This window comes from Diadema antillarum, unplaced genomic scaffold, assembly GCF_040938485.1.
Source record: "Diadema antillarum isolate AM-2024a unplaced genomic scaffold, OU_Dant_1.0 scf00000083, whole genome shotgun sequence".
Lineage (NCBI taxonomy): Eukaryota > Metazoa > Echinodermata > Echinoidea > Diadematoida > Diadematidae > Diadema > Diadema antillarum.
Window position 1 is genome coordinate 1458309 of NW_027270972.1, and position 18744 is coordinate 1477052.

General features: G+C 39.5%; 1 protein-coding gene across 1 annotated transcript in view; it reads right to left on the minus strand.

Annotated features, from left to right (window-relative positions):
- LOC139717821 (transient receptor potential cation channel subfamily M member 3-like) overlaps positions 1–18744 on the minus strand; it is a 45031-nt gene that overhangs the window by 25161 nt on the left and 1126 nt on the right. Inside the window, exons 3-14 of the mRNA XM_071629317.1 lie at positions 18249–18423; positions 16756–16920; positions 15519–15716; positions 13741–13915; positions 13033–13201; positions 10889–11100; positions 9879–9979; positions 8770–8958; positions 7205–7355; positions 4789–4957; positions 4064–4204; positions 2479–2620 (exon numbers count right to left, since the gene is read on the minus strand). Coding sequence (XP_071485418.1) covers positions 2479–2620; positions 4064–4204; positions 4789–4957; positions 7205–7355; positions 8770–8958; positions 9879–9979; positions 10889–11100; positions 13033–13201; positions 13741–13915; positions 15519–15716; positions 16756–16920; positions 18249–18423 — 1987 coding nt within the window. The remainder of the gene's footprint in view (positions 1–2478; positions 2621–4063; positions 4205–4788; positions 4958–7204; positions 7356–8769; positions 8959–9878; positions 9980–10888; positions 11101–13032; positions 13202–13740; positions 13916–15518; positions 15717–16755; positions 16921–18248; positions 18424–18744) is intronic.

Below are 18744 nucleotides of genomic sequence, written 5' to 3' on the forward strand. Positions count from 1 at the left end.
ATTCGAACGTTTGTGGCGTTATTCCGAAGGTTCGTTATTCTGAAGATTCATGAATCCGAAAATGAAATCAACGGAACAATATACCTTCTGAATAACGAATCTTCGGACTAGAGAGCCTTCGGAATAACGAACATCGGAATAATAGCTACCGATGTGTAAAGTTGATGAAATTATTAAATAGCGACCAATGTCCAAAGTTGATTAGGTCATACCGTCCGACGTTAGTGATCGAGAAAACTATAAAGTAGCGGCTGATGTCGAAAGTTGATAAAATAAGGACAATTAAATCAAATAGGTAAAGCGTCCATAATGTCGAGATCAAATAAAATTGAGCAGCAACGAAGTGTCGAAGGTTTATGCAGTCAACTTGGTATCGCACGACGTCGAATGTTTAGCAAAATTATCTGATTTATCCGACATTTGTTTTAGCATTGTAAAGAGGCTAAAGTTGCCGTTATTCATTTCTGATCGCAAAAGCAATCATCCAACATTTACTAGTATTTTGACACCTTACGGAGCCGAATGTTACCGTTAATCATTTTCAAATGTTAAAGCAAACAACCGACATTCATTTTAGCATCTTACGGAGCTGAATGTTATCCTTTTTCATTTCCAAACGTGAAAGCAAACATCCGCTATTTATTTTAGCATCTAACTGAGCCGATTGATACCGTTAATCAGTTCCAAATGTAAAAGCAACAATCTGTTATTTATTTTAGCATCGTTCGGAGCAGAACATTACCGTTATTCATTTCCAAATTTAAAAGCAAACATCCGACAATCATTTTAGCATCGTACGGAGCCGAATGTTACTGTTTTTTTCATTTTGAACGTCAAGGCAGACATCAGACATTTACTTTACCATCAAACGTAGCTGAATGTTACTGTTCTTCATTTCGAAATGTAATAGCAAATATCCGACATTTATTTTATTATATGGAGCAGACTGTTACTGCTATTCACCTCCAAACGTAAAAAGCAATCATCTGCCATTTTCTGGGCATCTTCCGGAGCCAAATGTTATTGCTATTTACTTTCGAAAGTAAAAGCAAACACCCGACATCTGTTTAATCATCATACGGAGTTGAATATTAGTGTTATTAATTTCCGAACATCAAAGGGATCATTCGACATTTATTTTAGCATCTTCCGGAGCTGAATGTTATTGTTATTTACTTTTGAACGTAAAAGCAAACATCCGGCATTTATTTTTATCATCGTACAGAGTTGAATATTATTGTTATTCATTTCCGAACGTCAAAGCAAAGATCCGACATTTATTTTAGCATCTTCCGGAGCTGAATGTTATTGTTATTTACTTTTGAACGTAAAAGCAAACATCCGGCATTTATTTTTATCATCGTACAGAGTTGAATATTATTGTTATTCATTTCCGAACGTCAAAGCAAAGATCCGACATTTATTTTAGCATCTTCCGGAGCTGAATGTTATTGTTATTTACTTTTGAACGTAAACGCAAACATCCGGCATTTATTTTTATCATCGTACAGAGTTGAATATTATTGTTATTCATTTCCGAACGTCAAAGCAAAGATCCGACATTTATTTTAGCATCTTCCGGAGATGAATGTTATTGCTATTTACTTCCGAAAGTAAAAGCAAACATCCGACATTTATTTAATCATCGTACGGAGTATTATTGTTATTCATTTCCAAACGTCAAAGGGATCATTCGACATTTGCTTTAGCATTTCGGGAGCTGAATGTTATGGTTATTATTTTGCTTTCGAACGTAAAAGCAAACATCCGGCAAATTACTGATACTTTTCAAAAGATTTTCGCGGATCGATTTCAGCTAATTTCCTTCATGTAGCCGATGGTTGACGGGAGAGTTTGATTTTCATATCATTAATTCCGCGCTGGAGCGCTCGGGCAAATGCGGGTGTTTAGACGAGCGTGAAAGTGCGGGCGACTTCCCTCGTCTGTACGCGTCCAAACGCCCGCGTATTACCTAGTACGCCCGGACGAAAGGGCTTCCCGCATTTGCCCTAGGGGTTTTCGTGACGTTTCCCGCGGTCGGCACTGTAGACAGTGATTTGGCTCAACTGGTAGCATGTCTGCCTCTAGATCCAAAGGACCCAGGTTCAATTACCGAGTCTAACTAGGCAATGTTTGTAATTACAATGTATATCATCCCCTCTAGTAAGATGTAAAACACTCTGTCCCTGAGATAGGACATAAAATGGATATCCTGTTTGTGAGAGGGTCACAACTCATGCATGTAAAAGATCCTTCTTCATTCATTCATCGCAAAGAGCAGAGTGCACAACCCAGTGAAAAGTCCCACCTCGCCCATCCAACTGGAACCTATCGAAGATCAGCTAGTGTGCTGACTATGGGTTATCCAGCCATCTTCTCAGATAGAAAATTAAATGAACAAAACAATAAGCGAGTCTTTTCAAACAATTGCCAACCTTTTCGCGGCGTAAATTTTCGAAAGATGGTGGTCAGTCTTACCATGTCTTTGGTTTCGGCGGCCATCTCCAGGATGGACTTGTCCCCCCACCTTGTCTGGGGGAAACTGATGAGTTTCTGGGCCAACTCATCATGGGTGGTGTGGCACTGGTCAATCACTCCAATGGCTAGCTGCTCATAATTCCTGTTTGGGGGGGGGGGGGGAGGGGGGAGGGGGGAGGGAGGTGGTAAAGGAAACAAACAGAACACTCCTTCAGAACTCCTGAATCATACGCTTTAAACCACAAAAACTGTAAAATCGCTGACATTTTTCATTACTTATAGATGCTGGTTAGCTGATACCTTTGCTGTCATTACAGAACTTCAGTGAATTAGAATACATATGCCTGATTTCTTCACTTTGTGACCTCCTTTACTTGTGCACATATATATAAATTACATTGTATAAACAAAGTCTTGAAAATATATATTCTGCAGATGACTAAGAAATTGTGGCAGTGAACAGTTTCCTTATACAGTTAAACTCGCCTAAGTCGACATCGCATATGTCGAATAATCGCGCAAGTCAATGATTTTAAAAAGTTCCGATTTTTCCCCATTGACTTACGTGTAACAATTCACTCACAAGTCGAATTTTGTAAGTCGAATACTCGCCTAAGTCGATGAAATTCCAAGAACACTTTCATCGAAAAACCATTAAATTCACTGTGCCTAAGTCGAATAAGATTTTATTGTGCAATAAATCACTGTCAAAATCACGAGACGCCCGTTTTTGTTACATAAGAACTAGCCCGACCAGACAGGTGACAAAAAAAAAATGATCTAAAGTATCAAAATTCAAAGCGATCGCATGCGATTGTTGAACTCTCTTCGTGTTTGGAGGTCCGCTGGTACAGCCCTGTCGCGCTAGCGCTACCTACGTACAGTGACTGGGCTGTGTATAGTTGTGCGTACAGTGACTGGGCTGTGTATAGTCTGTGTATGTTTGCAGTCTGCGCTGTGCAGTGGATGGATGAAGCTGCTGAGTTTTCAAAGCGGAAAGTAGGGGGAAAGTTATGGGCACGGGTAAATCAGAAGTACACCTCTACACGCATTTCAAGCCACGGTATGGTAAACTGGAATCAATCACTGCTCAAATATCGTTAATATTCACTTCCCCAAGGCTTAAAAAGGGTGTAAAGTACAGTAATCGGACCTGTGCCAATGCTAATGCACTGTCCATGCAAAGTTAGCCGCGGCCCTGCCGGGCACCCGTGCTGCGGCAAGCCTCTCCAGCTCTCGGCTCCAGAGTAGAGAACATACATGTACGTAATGTACGTGTGGTGTGACTGTTGTTAAGTCGATTTTTTCGACTTACGCACAAGTCGAAACTCGCCTAAGTCGATGTGTTTTGCTCAGTCCCGAGAAGATCGACTTATGCGAGTTTAAATGTATCTTAATAGGTGTTCACAAATATGAAAACTGAAACAAACTTCATCACTCCCGTGATTATCAAAGGCTGACACTCAACACTCTTATATGAAAAAGAAAGCCATTCAATCGATAAAGAAAGTAAAAAAACAAGCATATGGCTGGTCAAACACTGACCACTTAAGGATAAGTGTCTGACCAAACTGACATCCCTTACCTGGCATGTTCTGCATAGTTTCCTGTTGTGATGGATAGGTGCAAAACACGACTGGCCATTGAGTCCAGCATGCTGCTGGCCGCTACGGCCGAACTGACCGGGTCATCTACTAGCTCCCATAGGAATGCACCCATTTCCAGCCTGTGATGTCATAAAGAAGGGTCAAGCTCATCATAAACAAAAACTAAAACACAACCAAACACATTGTAAACAATATGAATCTATAGAACAGATATACGTGTATCATAAGATAGACAAGTATACCATGAACTAAGCTTCTACAAAAAGAAAGCCATTCCTTTAAAGCACAAAAAGTAAATGTCTGTCATTCCTTTCGGGGTGAAGGTGACGAAGTGGCTCAGTCAGTAGCGCCCCAGGAAAATAGCAAGTCAGCAAATAGTATCAGCCAGGTACATTGTGCCATACAAAGAAGAAGCAGAAGAAGATGATGATGAAGATTCCTCATGGGTGAATGTGTTGTACTTTACTAACCAAATTTCTTCTTGTGTCTTATGTTATAGAGACCCAATTTCCATTTTGGAAAATGTCTTTTGCATGGTACAGTGCACATCAGGACTATCTTTGAATCAACCCTTGTTGTTACTAACATACACCCTGATTACACACAATCCATGACATTTTAAAAGATGGTGGTTCCAAGAGAATTAGGATGATTATGAGGGGATTAAAAATATAATGAGAGGATTAAGAGTTATCACTCTCACCTGTCCATGAGCACAGCCCAGATGAAGAGCTCTCGGAAGGGGTTGTGGAAATGCATGCCGGGATTGGCCAGCTCCATGACGGACAAGTGGGACGCCCCCGTGGTCAGACTTCGGCCATGCTTTAGGCTGTGGACGTATTCCTCTTGGGCCAGGTGGAGCAGATTCATACCTGGTGTAGATACATGGGGGAGGGGGAGAGGGGGAAAACTTTTAAAAGATACAGAGGAAAGTTAGTGGTAGCTAGGCCAGACTGTTTGCAGCAAATGAAAGTTAATGCTAGAATTTGACCTCTTTAACCCTTTTAAATAACTTATAAGTAATGCTACGGTATTGTCCTCTGTGGTAATCTCTGCACTCCAGCATATTCATGCTAATTGGCAAACAAATCATAGTAAGGGGTAAGAGGAATTTCACATAACTTTTGTGTAACTTGAGAATGAAGGGGTTATTGATAGTGTTCAGTTCATTTTGAATAATATCAGTGAAAGCTGACAGTCAAAAGAATAGTATAAGATGTTGAATATCTTTGCCAATTGAGGGAAATAAACAACTCATGGGTCTTCATTTGACCAAAGTCATTTCAATACAGTGTATTACATGACACTAGAAATTATGGAAAATGTCAACCTTGCATTCATCTTCATAGAGTACAGTAGAGAAAGTACCAGTATTGACTGCCATGGGGCAACGTCTTGGTCAATCTATTCAAACAATTACAGTCTTTTTTCAGGCTAGTCAGAAGGGGATGAATATTCATATGCTGGCAAAATTTCTTGAATATCAACATGTTGTTATTTTCTGCACTTTGTGCATTTTTTGCATTTTTTGCATGGCAGCAACTGAGTGTCGGGATTTCTCTGGGAATTTTGTTTCAAGCAAGTCAAGTTTCTATTCTTAGCTCATGTAATTATGTTTTGCAATTCTGCTTTTTATGTAGAATAAAATATCAATTATGTTAGTGTATTATCATTATCAAGTATTCAATTGCTTCTTCAGAATTCCTCTCCATCTCCAACATTTCATACACTAAAAATGTTCTCCGTTGTTTTTTTTTACCTTATCTATCACATGACGCAAATCTCTCGTTTGAAGAGGCTACACCCCCGTAAATAATGCCAGTGCATATCTTGGCAATCAATGACTTAAAATCAAAGATATAAAACACCTGTTTCTTGACCCTGGCCTAATCTAAGCATCAGTCATCGCCACAGCACCACAGGAGGGGGGGGGGGGGCACCGCGAGAGGAGGAGATTGTTTTGGTTTTGGCATGGGCTATGTAGCTCCATGGTGCGTGTGTGTGTGTGTGTGTACGTGTGTGTGTGTGAGTGTAGACATTCAGCGTATGCAGACAGAGCATGCCTGTACTGCAGTGACTGGAACTATTGTCATTCCATTTTGTCTCTCCCCTTCTCCCTCCCCCATCTCTCCCCCCCCCCCCCCCCCCCCCCCTCTCTCTCTCTCTCTCTCTCTCTCCCTCTCTCTCTCTTTCTCAGCAGGCTGATTGTAACCAGGGAGGTAGTCTCACCTCCCCGTTGTAACTCACTGCCAAATAGCACATTGTCAGCACCGGCAAACTGGCAATGCTCTCCTTCTTATTCATGTATTTTCGTTATTTACGGGTCAATTTTTTTCGTTCGAAATGTAAAATGGATGACCATAGAATTTCTCAATAGAATATAAAATTGAAAACTTTAGAAAGGATAGAGAAAATTGAGTTCACTTTGAATGGTCTGCCACAGGCAGATATCCTTATCATGCTCTTACGTAATACGACAGCTGCTGGAGTCATCAAACCCTGGCTTGGCCTCCAGGTTTGTCACGTCTGAGCAGAAAGTTTATTTGCAATGGACAAGTACTTCGACTCCCAACTCCCAAACGACAAATATACGCACCCCACTTTGGGGAACCCCAGTTGGGGACTCGCCTCAAACGAGGGATTGACGGCATGAACTGCATATTTATAAATTTTGTTCAGTGGACATTGTAACGTTAATATGCACTTATTTTCTCGAAAAATTCATATTTCCATGTTTCTGTTGGAGATGGGAAATAAATGAATGAATGAATGAATGGATGAGTGGATGAATGAATGAATGAATGAATGAATAAATGAATGAATGAATGATGTGAGTGAATGAATGAATGAATGAATGAATGAATGAATGAATGAATGAATGAGTGAGTGAGTGAGTGATGAATGAATGAATGAATGAATGAATGAATGAATGAGTGAATGAGTGAGTGAGTGAGTGAATGAATGAGTGAATGAATGACTGAATGAATGAATGAATGAATGAATGAATCTGATGGAACCAAACAACGCACGAATGCCCTTCTCTTCAGAGTTACTGCAAGAAAGTCACAAGAGAGTCATCATGATGGCTACATGTCACTGTGCACATGTTCGATCCTCACCTGAGAGACTCGTGGATAGAATGATCAGTGCCCTCGTCTCCCGATTGAGATGTCGGTAGTGCTGGTCGTTGGTGTAAAGAGGTTCGTGGTGGGCTCCTGTCAGGTACTTGATGAGGATGCCAATGTCGTGCAGGAAAATTGGCTGGCCAGGCTGCAAAAAAAAAGAAAAGAGAAAAAATGACTTTTATAAACAGCAAACAGAAGGAATATCAAATGGAATTTCATTGTCGGAGACTAAAATTCTATATAGTTTTTAATTAAATTTTGGTTTCTTGTCTTTTTTCAGATGATGATAATAAGACAATATAACTTTGTAAGAAAGAAATGCGCCTTATGAATCACTGAGGAGATATGGGTGGTACACAAAACAAGAGGATCTAGAACATCATGTATCATTACCATATTATCCTTACATCACACACCAATTGTTTAAGCCATCAGCTTGGATGCTGTGGTATGACTTCATTTACCACTTTATTCAAAGCTGCAGGTAATCAACATCTGATATGATTCGAGTCAAATGAAATATGGTAACAGTTAGTGCATTCTCATAATGTCCTGTTCATTCAACAACAACAAAAAGGTGTCTAGCAAACTCTACTTTTGCCATTGACTTTCTTTCCTTGCTTTCAGCTTATAACCTTCCAGACTCAATAAGGCCTTTTTAATAATATGCACACAAAAACTAGCATCAACTCTTTTGAAAAACAGATATCGGTAAATGCCTGCACTGACGCTATGACTAGCTTTGTTTCTCTAGTTACTATGTTTCATTTCTGATAGCTGACCAAGATGGTGAAATGCTAGACAATATCATGATGATAATGATTATCAAATACCCCATGAATTTTTAGTATTTATTACAAAATTTAATATTATACACCATTAAAAAAACACAACTAAATACAACCAGCTTAAAACTTTGTTGATCTGTTTTAAGAATGGACATGAGTGTAGCACACACTATTTCATCTCTTCTGTTTGCTCAATTTCATTTTTTAGGAATATGCACGTGTATTGTGCAATTGTGATACTGGGTTTTGACAAGGAATCGAGATGAGCTAGTAGCTCGATGGTAAATAGGGAGCATGCAGGATGTGTCACATCTGACAAGGTGGATTAGTTGGTAGCGTATTTGCATTGCAATTGAATGGCTTGGAGTTGGGCTCCAGTTCAAATTGCACTAGGTATTATACCGGGCAAAAATGTTGTGTAGTATCATGCTGTCCACTGTTATCACGCTGTCCACTCTAGTAGAGGTAAAACACTGTCCCTCGGATAGGATCGGCTAAAAAAATAGAGGTTCACTGTGTGAGAGAGTCAAAACTCATGTACGTAAAAGATCCTGCTTCATTCATTCACCACAAAGAGTAGGATGCATAACCCAGTGCAGTAGTCCATCTCAGGTACACTCAACTGGACCCCATGAAAGACCAACTGGCGCAGCTGAATATGGGCTATCCAACCGTCTTGTCAGGTGGAAAATCAAAACAAACAAACAAACAAACAAACAAACAAACAAACAAACAAACAAACAAACAAACAAACAAACACACAGTGTGTACCTTTCTTCCCAGGACGTCATCCAGCAGAGTGCGCAGGAAGCAAGAGTCGGGGGCGCTGTTGTAGAGCCTCCGCAGGCGGGCCACAGTCAGGTAGTCCTTGATGATGGCACCGCGCTCAATGAAGAGCCGTAGGAAGTCGACCTGGTCGCTGACCAGAGCCTCAGTGATGAACGGGTGCAGAGCGCTAGGCTGTGAAGGAGTGAAATGATTGCAGGATCTCATAGGTCATCATGTCAGAGAAGGAATGCCCCTAAGTTCTACTCAAAAGATTATACGGTCTGACCATGGTTATTCAGACCTGTTGTATCAGGAATTCTCTATTACCCGAACGCGTTCATGCCGCAAAGAAAAAAAGAAGTGACTTCAAACTCAGTGAAAACTCCTACAAACTCACAAGATTTACCTGCAATATTCCCAACAGAATTATGTTCTGAATTTTACATGGAAATGTTTGAATTTCCATAACAAAAACAGACTATATATTTGTACACAACAGTTGCGATGTACATGTACACTACCTACTTAGCAACCACTTAGTCAGCATTTACATGCACATGCATATAAACATTGTTTCTCCCACATCCGGCTAAATCACTTCTCTGGACGGGCACCAGTCCCATCATGGCTGGTATTAGAGGTCAGACTGTATACTTTAGTTACACTGTCAAGAAAAGAACAGGCCTTATTCCTAATGCAGAATAAAGGCACAAGAAACTGTCAAATATATTTCTAAGAGCAGCTCATATATACATTCTTGTAAACTTACTTACTCACTTGCACTTACTGCAGCACATTGGGATTGAAGATTTATTCACCATGTATTCTTTACTTAAATGACAGCAAAATTCTAATCATGCAGCAGCCTTCTACTCTAAGCCAGACCTTATATGCACACATGCTGCATACAGTCTCTTCCCCTGTGCCTGAGAAAAAAAGAAGAAAAGTTGCTTTTGCCAGTCCCAATTATATATATTTCTTTTTTCTTTTGTTCCCCAAATATAATGAGAAACCTGATGGAAACAAGGCAAATTGTCATTGTTTTTAGTTCCTCTTTACAACGAGGTTCCCCTCCATTAGGACAGGCATTCACAGCGACACTGCTTACTTACAGGTAAGGAGACATCATCGGTGAAGATCCTGCTCTCAGCTACATCCACACGATTCCAGGACAAGGCCAGTGAAAGCTGGTTGATGGGGGTAACAGCTTGCACTGTGGTTTTGTGGAAAGCAGAATATAAATACAACATATGAATCCAACATTTTTTTTAAAATAATATTGCTGCAAGCAAGGTTCTATTGTTACTATATATGAATACTATATTTAGCACAAAATAATACAGTTGTAAGATATCACAGACACAGCTCTACAGCCATGATATATGCTGGCTTTATTAAAAAGTTGCTTCATTTCTGTGCATAATTTCTGGAAGCCATTTCAATGAAGGTTCTTTATCTGGATTACAAAAGGTTCAGCCAACCTTCTCACTAGAAATTGTGAATTATCATAATCTAACTTCAATGACATTTTCATAAAGAGATTCTTCAAATTCCTTTTATTCATCAAAAAGACAAATAAAATCATTTCGTACAAATCTCCTCCAGTGTAAGTTACATACAAGTCATACCCTCAATTCGATGACAGCAAAAAAAAAAAAAAAAATCTTACATGTGCTCTTCAGTACCACATAATTTGCTTTTAAATTGTACTGATGATCTCAAAACTGAAAATCACCAGAAAGTGACTACTACGTACATCTAAACACAAACAAACAACAAGCAAACAATTTTAAAAAGGCAGGTAAAATAAATAGTAAATAAATTATGGAAACCAGACTGACATTTTACAATTTCGGTATATGCACTTCATGGATGCTGACCTTGTTAACAGCACAGCAGTATTCTGAGGGTTGAAAGTATATGATTTTGGTGGATACATAGTATTTTTACCTTCCCTGCAATAGATTTGTGTAGTAATACAATTAGGGGGAAACAGTATTTTCCATAAAACCTGCAGTTCTTTTTTTTTTGGGGGGGGGGGGGGGAGAGGGAACTGCATGAAATACTTGAAAAAGAGTAACAGCTGGCATATTTGGTACCGTACTATAACATCAGCACTCACATTTGAGCAGAGCGGTGAGGATAGCAAGATCTAGGTCTGTGTGTTCCCCCTTCTGCATCTCAAAGACGGTCAGGAGGTTCTCGTCCGCCATGCAGTCATTGATGGCCGAGAGGATCTCGTCCATCTCCTCGCTATCCACTGGAATGTCCAGCAGCACGTGTGTCTTCTCACGCAGAAAGGGCAGGCAGGATTCTGTCAACTGGCGCACACCCCTGCATAAATAAAATATACAAGCACATCTAACCCTTTCTGTGTCAGGGATTTCAGACAGAGTATACAATGCTATGGGTTTTTCTGTGCCAACCTGCACTCTACGCACATAAAGGGTTAATTCTTCCCTTTGACATCACATCATCATTCATCGCTGTCACATTCTACATACCAGCATTGTCATGGTGATCCAAAGTTATTACCTCCGCCAAGGGAGGATCAGGTTGTGTTTTCGTTACTGTTGGTTTGTTTGTTCGTTCGTTCGTTTGTTTGTCCGTGTGCAAAATAACTAAAAAAGTAGTAAACGGATTTAGATGAAACTTGCAGGAAAGGTTTAGAATGATACAAGTAACAGATGATTAAATTTTGATAGTGATCCGAGAATTTGGGGGGAATTTATGAAGGATTTTTGATATTTTGGAAGGCAGGGTCAATTAATGAACTTGGGAGTTCAGGCAGCACGCATTTGAGGTTTGCATGCGTGCACTAAAGTGCATGCTCTAGTTTCTGCTAGGGCGAGGCGCGCCGTGCAGCTGAGGGTTTATGACGTAACAAAGGCTTCTATACTAGTATTGGGAAATCGGGCAACTTTCAGCACACAATGCTATAAGTACGTATGGGTGGAAATCACTGATATCTCTATGGAAGAACAAGATCAGTGGTGGAAATGAGCTGCATGCTTGGCGGAGGTCTGCGCTCTCAGAGTGCTTCTCTAGTTTATAACTAAGTGATTAAAATTTGAATTACTATAAAAACAGAAATTATCGCATTATCAATTCTTTGAGCTAGGCCAGGTAAGATAGATTTGTTGTTGTTGTTTTTTTTTTTTATTTGAAAAAGGTCACAACAACTATATGAGCACTTCAATCAGATCACCACTGCCATACCAGTAAAGGACTTTGGCAATACATACACAGGTAAAAGGTAATAGTGGTTTGACTTTGGCAACACATACACAGGTAAAAGGTATTCTAAAATGGGTTCAAGAATGTAGCCAATTGGAAGCGCTGAAATGAGTCACATGTGCACTCATGATTTTCTTACTAACATGCACGGCCGTGCAAAAAGTGTGCAACGAAAAGTCATAACAGCACGGCGTGTTATCCTATGGGACATTGCAGAGAAAGCGTAACTGCTCAGTCACTGACGTCACAATGTTTACACTAGCAGTGCGCACTCAATCAGTTGTTACAAGTGTGTCGCGTGCTACTATATGCGCTGTCAATCCTGTAAACAACTTCTAGTTCGGGCTGCCAGTCGGCCTTTCTTGTGCATAACAGGTGGCGTACGTATACTCTTATATGTACACATATGTGCGGGATTTCTGAGTGCGACATGCGTAAATGTTTGGGATGAACATCTTCGGACATCTTGACTTTTGAGTGAGTGCTACACTCTTGGGTATTTACAATGTACTGCAACATGCACTCGGCTTCGCCTCATGCATGTTTCACAGTTGTAAATACCCTCGAGTGCGCTGCATCTCCACTAACGCACTCTCACCTGTGTATTATTTGTATAATAGTGGTTTGATCTGATCTAGTCTGACTGATCATTATTTTGAAGTTATCCAGTGAAGAATAGCATTCAGTATTACACTTTTATAGCAGAAGAATTGCATTTTCATCATTTTGATCATTTTCTTTTTTTTGACAAGATCAAGGGAAAAGTTTGAGGGGATGACATCATCAACTCCCTCCTTTGCATAGTCATATCAACTGTTTTAAGAACTGTTTTACAAAAATTAGCAAATCTTTAAAATTTTGTAACTTTCTTACTTCTAATCCAATGTGGATCAAATGTTCACGTTTGCTAGCAAACTAGACAAATTTCAACAGGTCTGGAATTCTCCTTAAGGGTCAGTCCCATTGGTCATGGCATCTGTGTCAATGTATTTTTATTTACAAGTCCTTTTCTCCGAGAAAAAGACTCACCCCCGCATTTCAGCATGTCTGGTGGCATAAGACAGGAGGTCGGCAGCACGCCCAGTACCATTGCAAAGTACGACAGGTGTGCCGTGCCGTATGCTGTTGAGGACACTGTGGATAGAGTCAGTTCCTCCTTCAACGATGATACTGACCACAGGTACACCCAGACCTCCCTCTGGGCAACATCAAGGAAGAAATATGCATGTTTGGAACATGTTTTATACAACAGAGTCCACATCAAAGGAAATAAAAAATCTATCCTGATATACTGTTGCTTTTTATGAAAACACAACATCAGCAAAGTATTGAAAAGTAGCTCAGTGAAAATTATTTTAAAAAAATGAACACATGAAAAAGTTATGAATTGTAAAAGTTTAGAAGGTTCAAATTGCAATTATTGATAATATCTGATCATCTACACCAAGGCTCCATTGACAACAGAATCAAATATAAAACTTTTCCATTGAAATTAGGGGAAAAATCTAACAGACAAGCTTACAGGGCCTCTAGCTCCACGAATATGTATACATTATCTTACATGTATTGTTTTATATGTTTCTTTGTGAAATAATATCACCTCACTATATCTTTTATTTGTTCTCCCTTTCATTTTCATAAAATTCATTTTTTCCCTCAAAATGCGATGGTTGCTGAATCCAATACGAATATTGAAATGAAGGGAACAGAATTGTGTATTTCACTCATTGTACTCACCACTTGTTGGCATCCCAATGCATTCTTCAAGCTTTGCTTTCAAATCTGCATTTCCACCGTACCTGTTCTTCCGCCCGTCATCCACCAGGATGTAATGGGTGTGGTCGGGATTTAGGGGGCTGGGCTGACCCCTTCTGTCTACCGGATCCACCTTGTAGCTAACAGTTCTCAATTCCTGCAGAGTGAAGATAGATAACAAAATTACTAACCGAATGAATCATTGCATCACAATGACGAATAAAGGTACTGTTTACCTTTGGGAGCAGTGATTTAAAGATTTTCAATTTTGATCATATTTGATGCATATGTGTAGGTCAGTTGTATCACAAAACATCCTACCATATAAATTTTTGCAATAAAGCCTAAAATACAAGGAGATATCACTGTTTTTCTCAATAAACCATAACTATAGACGGTTTAGTCTCGAAACAATTTTATCATAACTATTGCTCACATTTTGTATATTTATCAATAGTTAACATCGATTACACTAATTCAAATTTTTTACATTGGTTGTACATTTCAATCCCTAACTCACATTTCGAACTACTTTGAACCACTAATGCTGGGTTTTTGTTTCATCTTCAAATGGTAAATTATGCCTTTATAAAAGGAGGTTAGGCATTTATTCCCCCTTAAAATATCTGGGGCCTGTTTTATAAAGAGTTGGGATTGATCTTACGCTAAATTTATTGAGCGTAACTTGGTGAATCGGGTGTAAGTTCAATATTGAACAAAGTTCTGTTTCATAAAGACACTTATGCTTGATTTTAAGAAAAATAAGGCATAATTTTCAAGTAGAGTGAGTTTTACTTGCAATCAATTGCAAAGTTGTTTATGAAATGTAATTTGTGATTGATTGCAGCTTACGCTCAATCTTTATGAAACAGGCCCCTGGCTTTAAAGTTGTACTTGATCAAAGATAGGTGATAGCTGAATTACCCTTGTATACACATGTACGTATGGATTTGGCTGTAACTCAATATGTAATAGCATTTACTTTAGCATTCAGTCAATCTCACCCCATCCCCTTAAAATCTAGCCATATTTCAAGTTGACAATCCACCGATAGATGTGCAACAATGCCATAGTTCCTACAAGCTGGTCATTATAAAGTCAAATGAGCTTGGGATCATGACATAATCCCTAGTCCATGACAATTATGTAACTTCCTTCGGGCATGTGCAGATCAGAAAAGTAAGCTAGCCAGCTAATGTGCCATGTTGAGACTTTGCCTGCTTGGAGCATGCTATGTTCTTTCAAAACAAATCACTTGGCATAGATGAAGTCAAAGGAAACTGTCAAACACTTCTGTGTGTCATATGCATAGCGTTAGATCAACACTATGTTCTCAGCAGCCCAGGCAATCAAGTTTCAGACCACCATGGATAAAACAGGATGAACGTGAGAAAATGGGGGGAACGGGATGGGCAAATGTGACAGGCTGTGATTGCCAAGGATGCCAACTCAATTTTCTAAACTGTGGAAAAAAATTTGCTACAGCAGTCACAGCATAATCAAGAAACCAAGTACATGTAGGTTGTACTGCAATGTTGTGAACAACATGTCAGTGCATCTACACTACAGAGAGAAGACCAAGCTTTGAAGAAAAGAGTTAAGACTTCAATCAGATAGAAATGGCCAAGATACCAAGATGCACTATGTTTCAGGCACACAGGTTTGCTGTGGCCACCAAGTACAGAATACAAAATCTAGCAAAATGGGAGAGAAAAATCACTTGTTAAGGAATTATTTTGACCAATGGGCCAAAAACTGACCTCATTTGGTTCGTTGATGAGTCGGTCAGTGCCAGCCACGTAGGCCCACGGAGGGATTCCAATCAGCGAAACCTTGGGAAAAGCTTCCTTTGATATTTTGGACATGGCACGGGCCTCTCGGATGGCGTTTCCGACTGCCTGGGTCACTCCCACGTTTGTACCTCCGCTTATCAGCCAGACTGCTATGGTTCTTGTAGCCTATGTGAAACAAAGTCCAAATATTTCACAAGTTAGTGGTAAAATGCACTCCTACATCGTATGTATTCTATTCAAATCACATGAGTACAATTTCAAAGCATGTATTTAAAAACAAAATTCATTTCAGTATGAAGATAAGAAAAAATTTGAAAAACATGAGAAAGTAATTTAGTTACCAAATTATAATCAACCTGTTTTGTTTGTAAGTCATGATGGAAATGTTTTACTCAAATTTTGGCATAAAAGCTATAACTCTTGAATGAACCTACAGGTCATGTATTGGTAATTCCTGAAGACAAAGGAGGAAACATGTACCCACAATGCAAATTTGAGCTAACTCATATAAACTGGAAATAACTGTTCGAAGAGTCAAAACAGGCAGAAGAGGAATAATGGACCATCAGTCTCAGATAAACTCTGAATTTCTCCCTACATAATCTTTTCATGTCTATGATGCAATCTGCAGACTCCCAGTAAAACAGCAAATTTAACACCTTGCAATACTGTAAAGTGGAAATTATCACACATTTCGCGAAACCAGAAACTTGCGCCAAAAAAAAAAAAAAGAGCACACAAATATTTTTGCTTGCCATATGTTCCTGTGCGGGATGTCTTGATTCCACGGAATTAAAAACACGTGCAACTCTTCTGACCCGGCGAAGCGCAAAAAAATTAGTCGCAAAAAAATATCCACTTCTACAGTAATGGATGGCAGACATGACAATGGCAATCTGGTATTTGTGAATTAAATGCAGTCAAGCCTGCCTTAGCTGCCACCTGTCTATAGCAGCCATCTGCCATACCGCCAATAAAGAGAAAAATTCTCCCCAAGAGAGAAGCCACATTAAAGATCCCATTTACAGCAGCCATCTGTCAATCGCAGTCACCTTTTTTATCTCCCTTTGGTGGTCCCTATGGACAGGTATGACTGCACATAAACTTGGCACCCTAGTATATGCCTCTCATCTCAAACATGGCATGTTGAGGGTTATATTTAAAGTTTGAACAGAACTGTTGCAAGTCAGTACAGTAGGCCTACCTTTATAAGACCCCTGTTGAATGTTGCCTGATCTTGGCTGTTAAGTTTGAAGTTCTTCTTCCCGCCCCTCACTGAGATGACCAACTGCGGAACCTTCATCTTCCAGTACTTGGTGAGGATATCGATGACTGTTTTGGGGTCTGTGTTATCAGACACACGGACATACTGTAGAAAAATGGACACGTCACAGTTAAAGAAATGGACCACTTTCTGGAAACATTAATGTCTTCTTGGTGGCATGGAAATTATGATCATGTACAAAACAAAGATTCAGTTTTGAAAGGTCATCTAGTGGCTGGAATTTAGTATATAAGACAGGAACAACTGGTTGCCACATTGAGAGAGGGTGTCAGAATGCTGATATCGTATTTTTCTGTGCTTTAGAGAAGGTGAGAGTTTCTGAAATGACAAAGCAGTGCACTTCTAAACCTGTGCTGCTTATATATTCTGTAACATGCAGTGTTGGGCAAATTCAATAACAAGAAATAGCAATTATTCATAGATTTTTTTGTCTGACACTTTCATTATGGAGAAGTAAGCTAATCTATCACATAGTTGCAATCTTCCAACCATCTAAATCTTTCTCACCTCCTCCTCACTATCTTCAACATAAAGATTATCAACATACAGTAAATGACTTCCAGATGGTAATCGACATCATCAACATCTACTTTCAGTGTCATCAAACTAAAAAAATGTGACTCATATTTACGATGACAATCACCATTATTAATTTCAGCAGCATCACTGATTCATAAATCAACAGCAAATTTCTCACTATCATCACCATCATCACAATATGTGCTGTGGCCTAATGCATAAGATCACAAGGTCCCTGCCTGGTTCTAGTCCCCTGGCTGCTGCAGCTGTGCCTCTAGGCAAGGCCTCTTATTTTCCTTGCCTGGTTCTCCACTGGGGACTCCAAGCTGTCAGTCCTTAGGTTGCTTGATGACAAGAATCAATTGCTTCCTTATCAGTCATGTAAACCAAATGATTCAATTCATTTCAATAATCCTCATCACATCACTATCATCCTCACTATCCCAATTATCATCCTCATCATCACCATTGTCATTGTCATTATCCTCATTATCATTATCCCATTATCCCCATCCTCACCATCACCATCAACATCATTATCATCATCCCCACTATCATCCTCATCATCAACATTATCATCATCATCCCATTATCCCATTATCCTCATCACCATTATCATCCACATCACCATTATCATCCTCATCATCACCATTAGCATCCTCACCATCAGCATTATTGACATCCACATCATCACCATTATCATCCTCATCACCATTATCACCCTCATCATCACCATCACCACCATTAGCATCCTCAACATCACCATTAGCAACCTCACCATAACCATTAGCATCCTCATCATCACCATTACCATCGACAGCCTCATCACTACCATTATCATTCTCATCATCACCATTATAATCCTAATCATCAGTTTTCATACTATTTTTCACCTTGACCATCCTTGGATGAGAGCTGGTCTCCCTGAAGTAGAGCTGCCCATTGGCATCTGTTGGGTATTCCCTGGTGTCTCTCCCAGCATCCCAGGCAGGCTGTGCTACCCCTGCACCTGCTGGTCCCAGGTCTGCATCACTGCAGTGCTGGCTGGGGAGGCGACCACAGCAGCATCTAGAAAAAACAAACAAATGGAAATAGATATCATAAACATGAAAAATAAAATAAAGAAATGAAAGAACACACAAAAACAAAAGATTAACAAAAAACAAGAAATGAATGAAACAAAGACAATAAAATATGTAAAACAAAAACAACAAAAATTGCTATTTCTTAAAGTGAAATAAATGAAACAAAAACAAAACGAATACTTAGTAATATACATTAATCACTGTGATTAAATGCAATATCGTTTTAGCAAGGAATATTGACATTCTGCGTTTCCTACAAGACCTCCTTTTCACAATGCACAATTGCTCTGGACAACCCATTGTA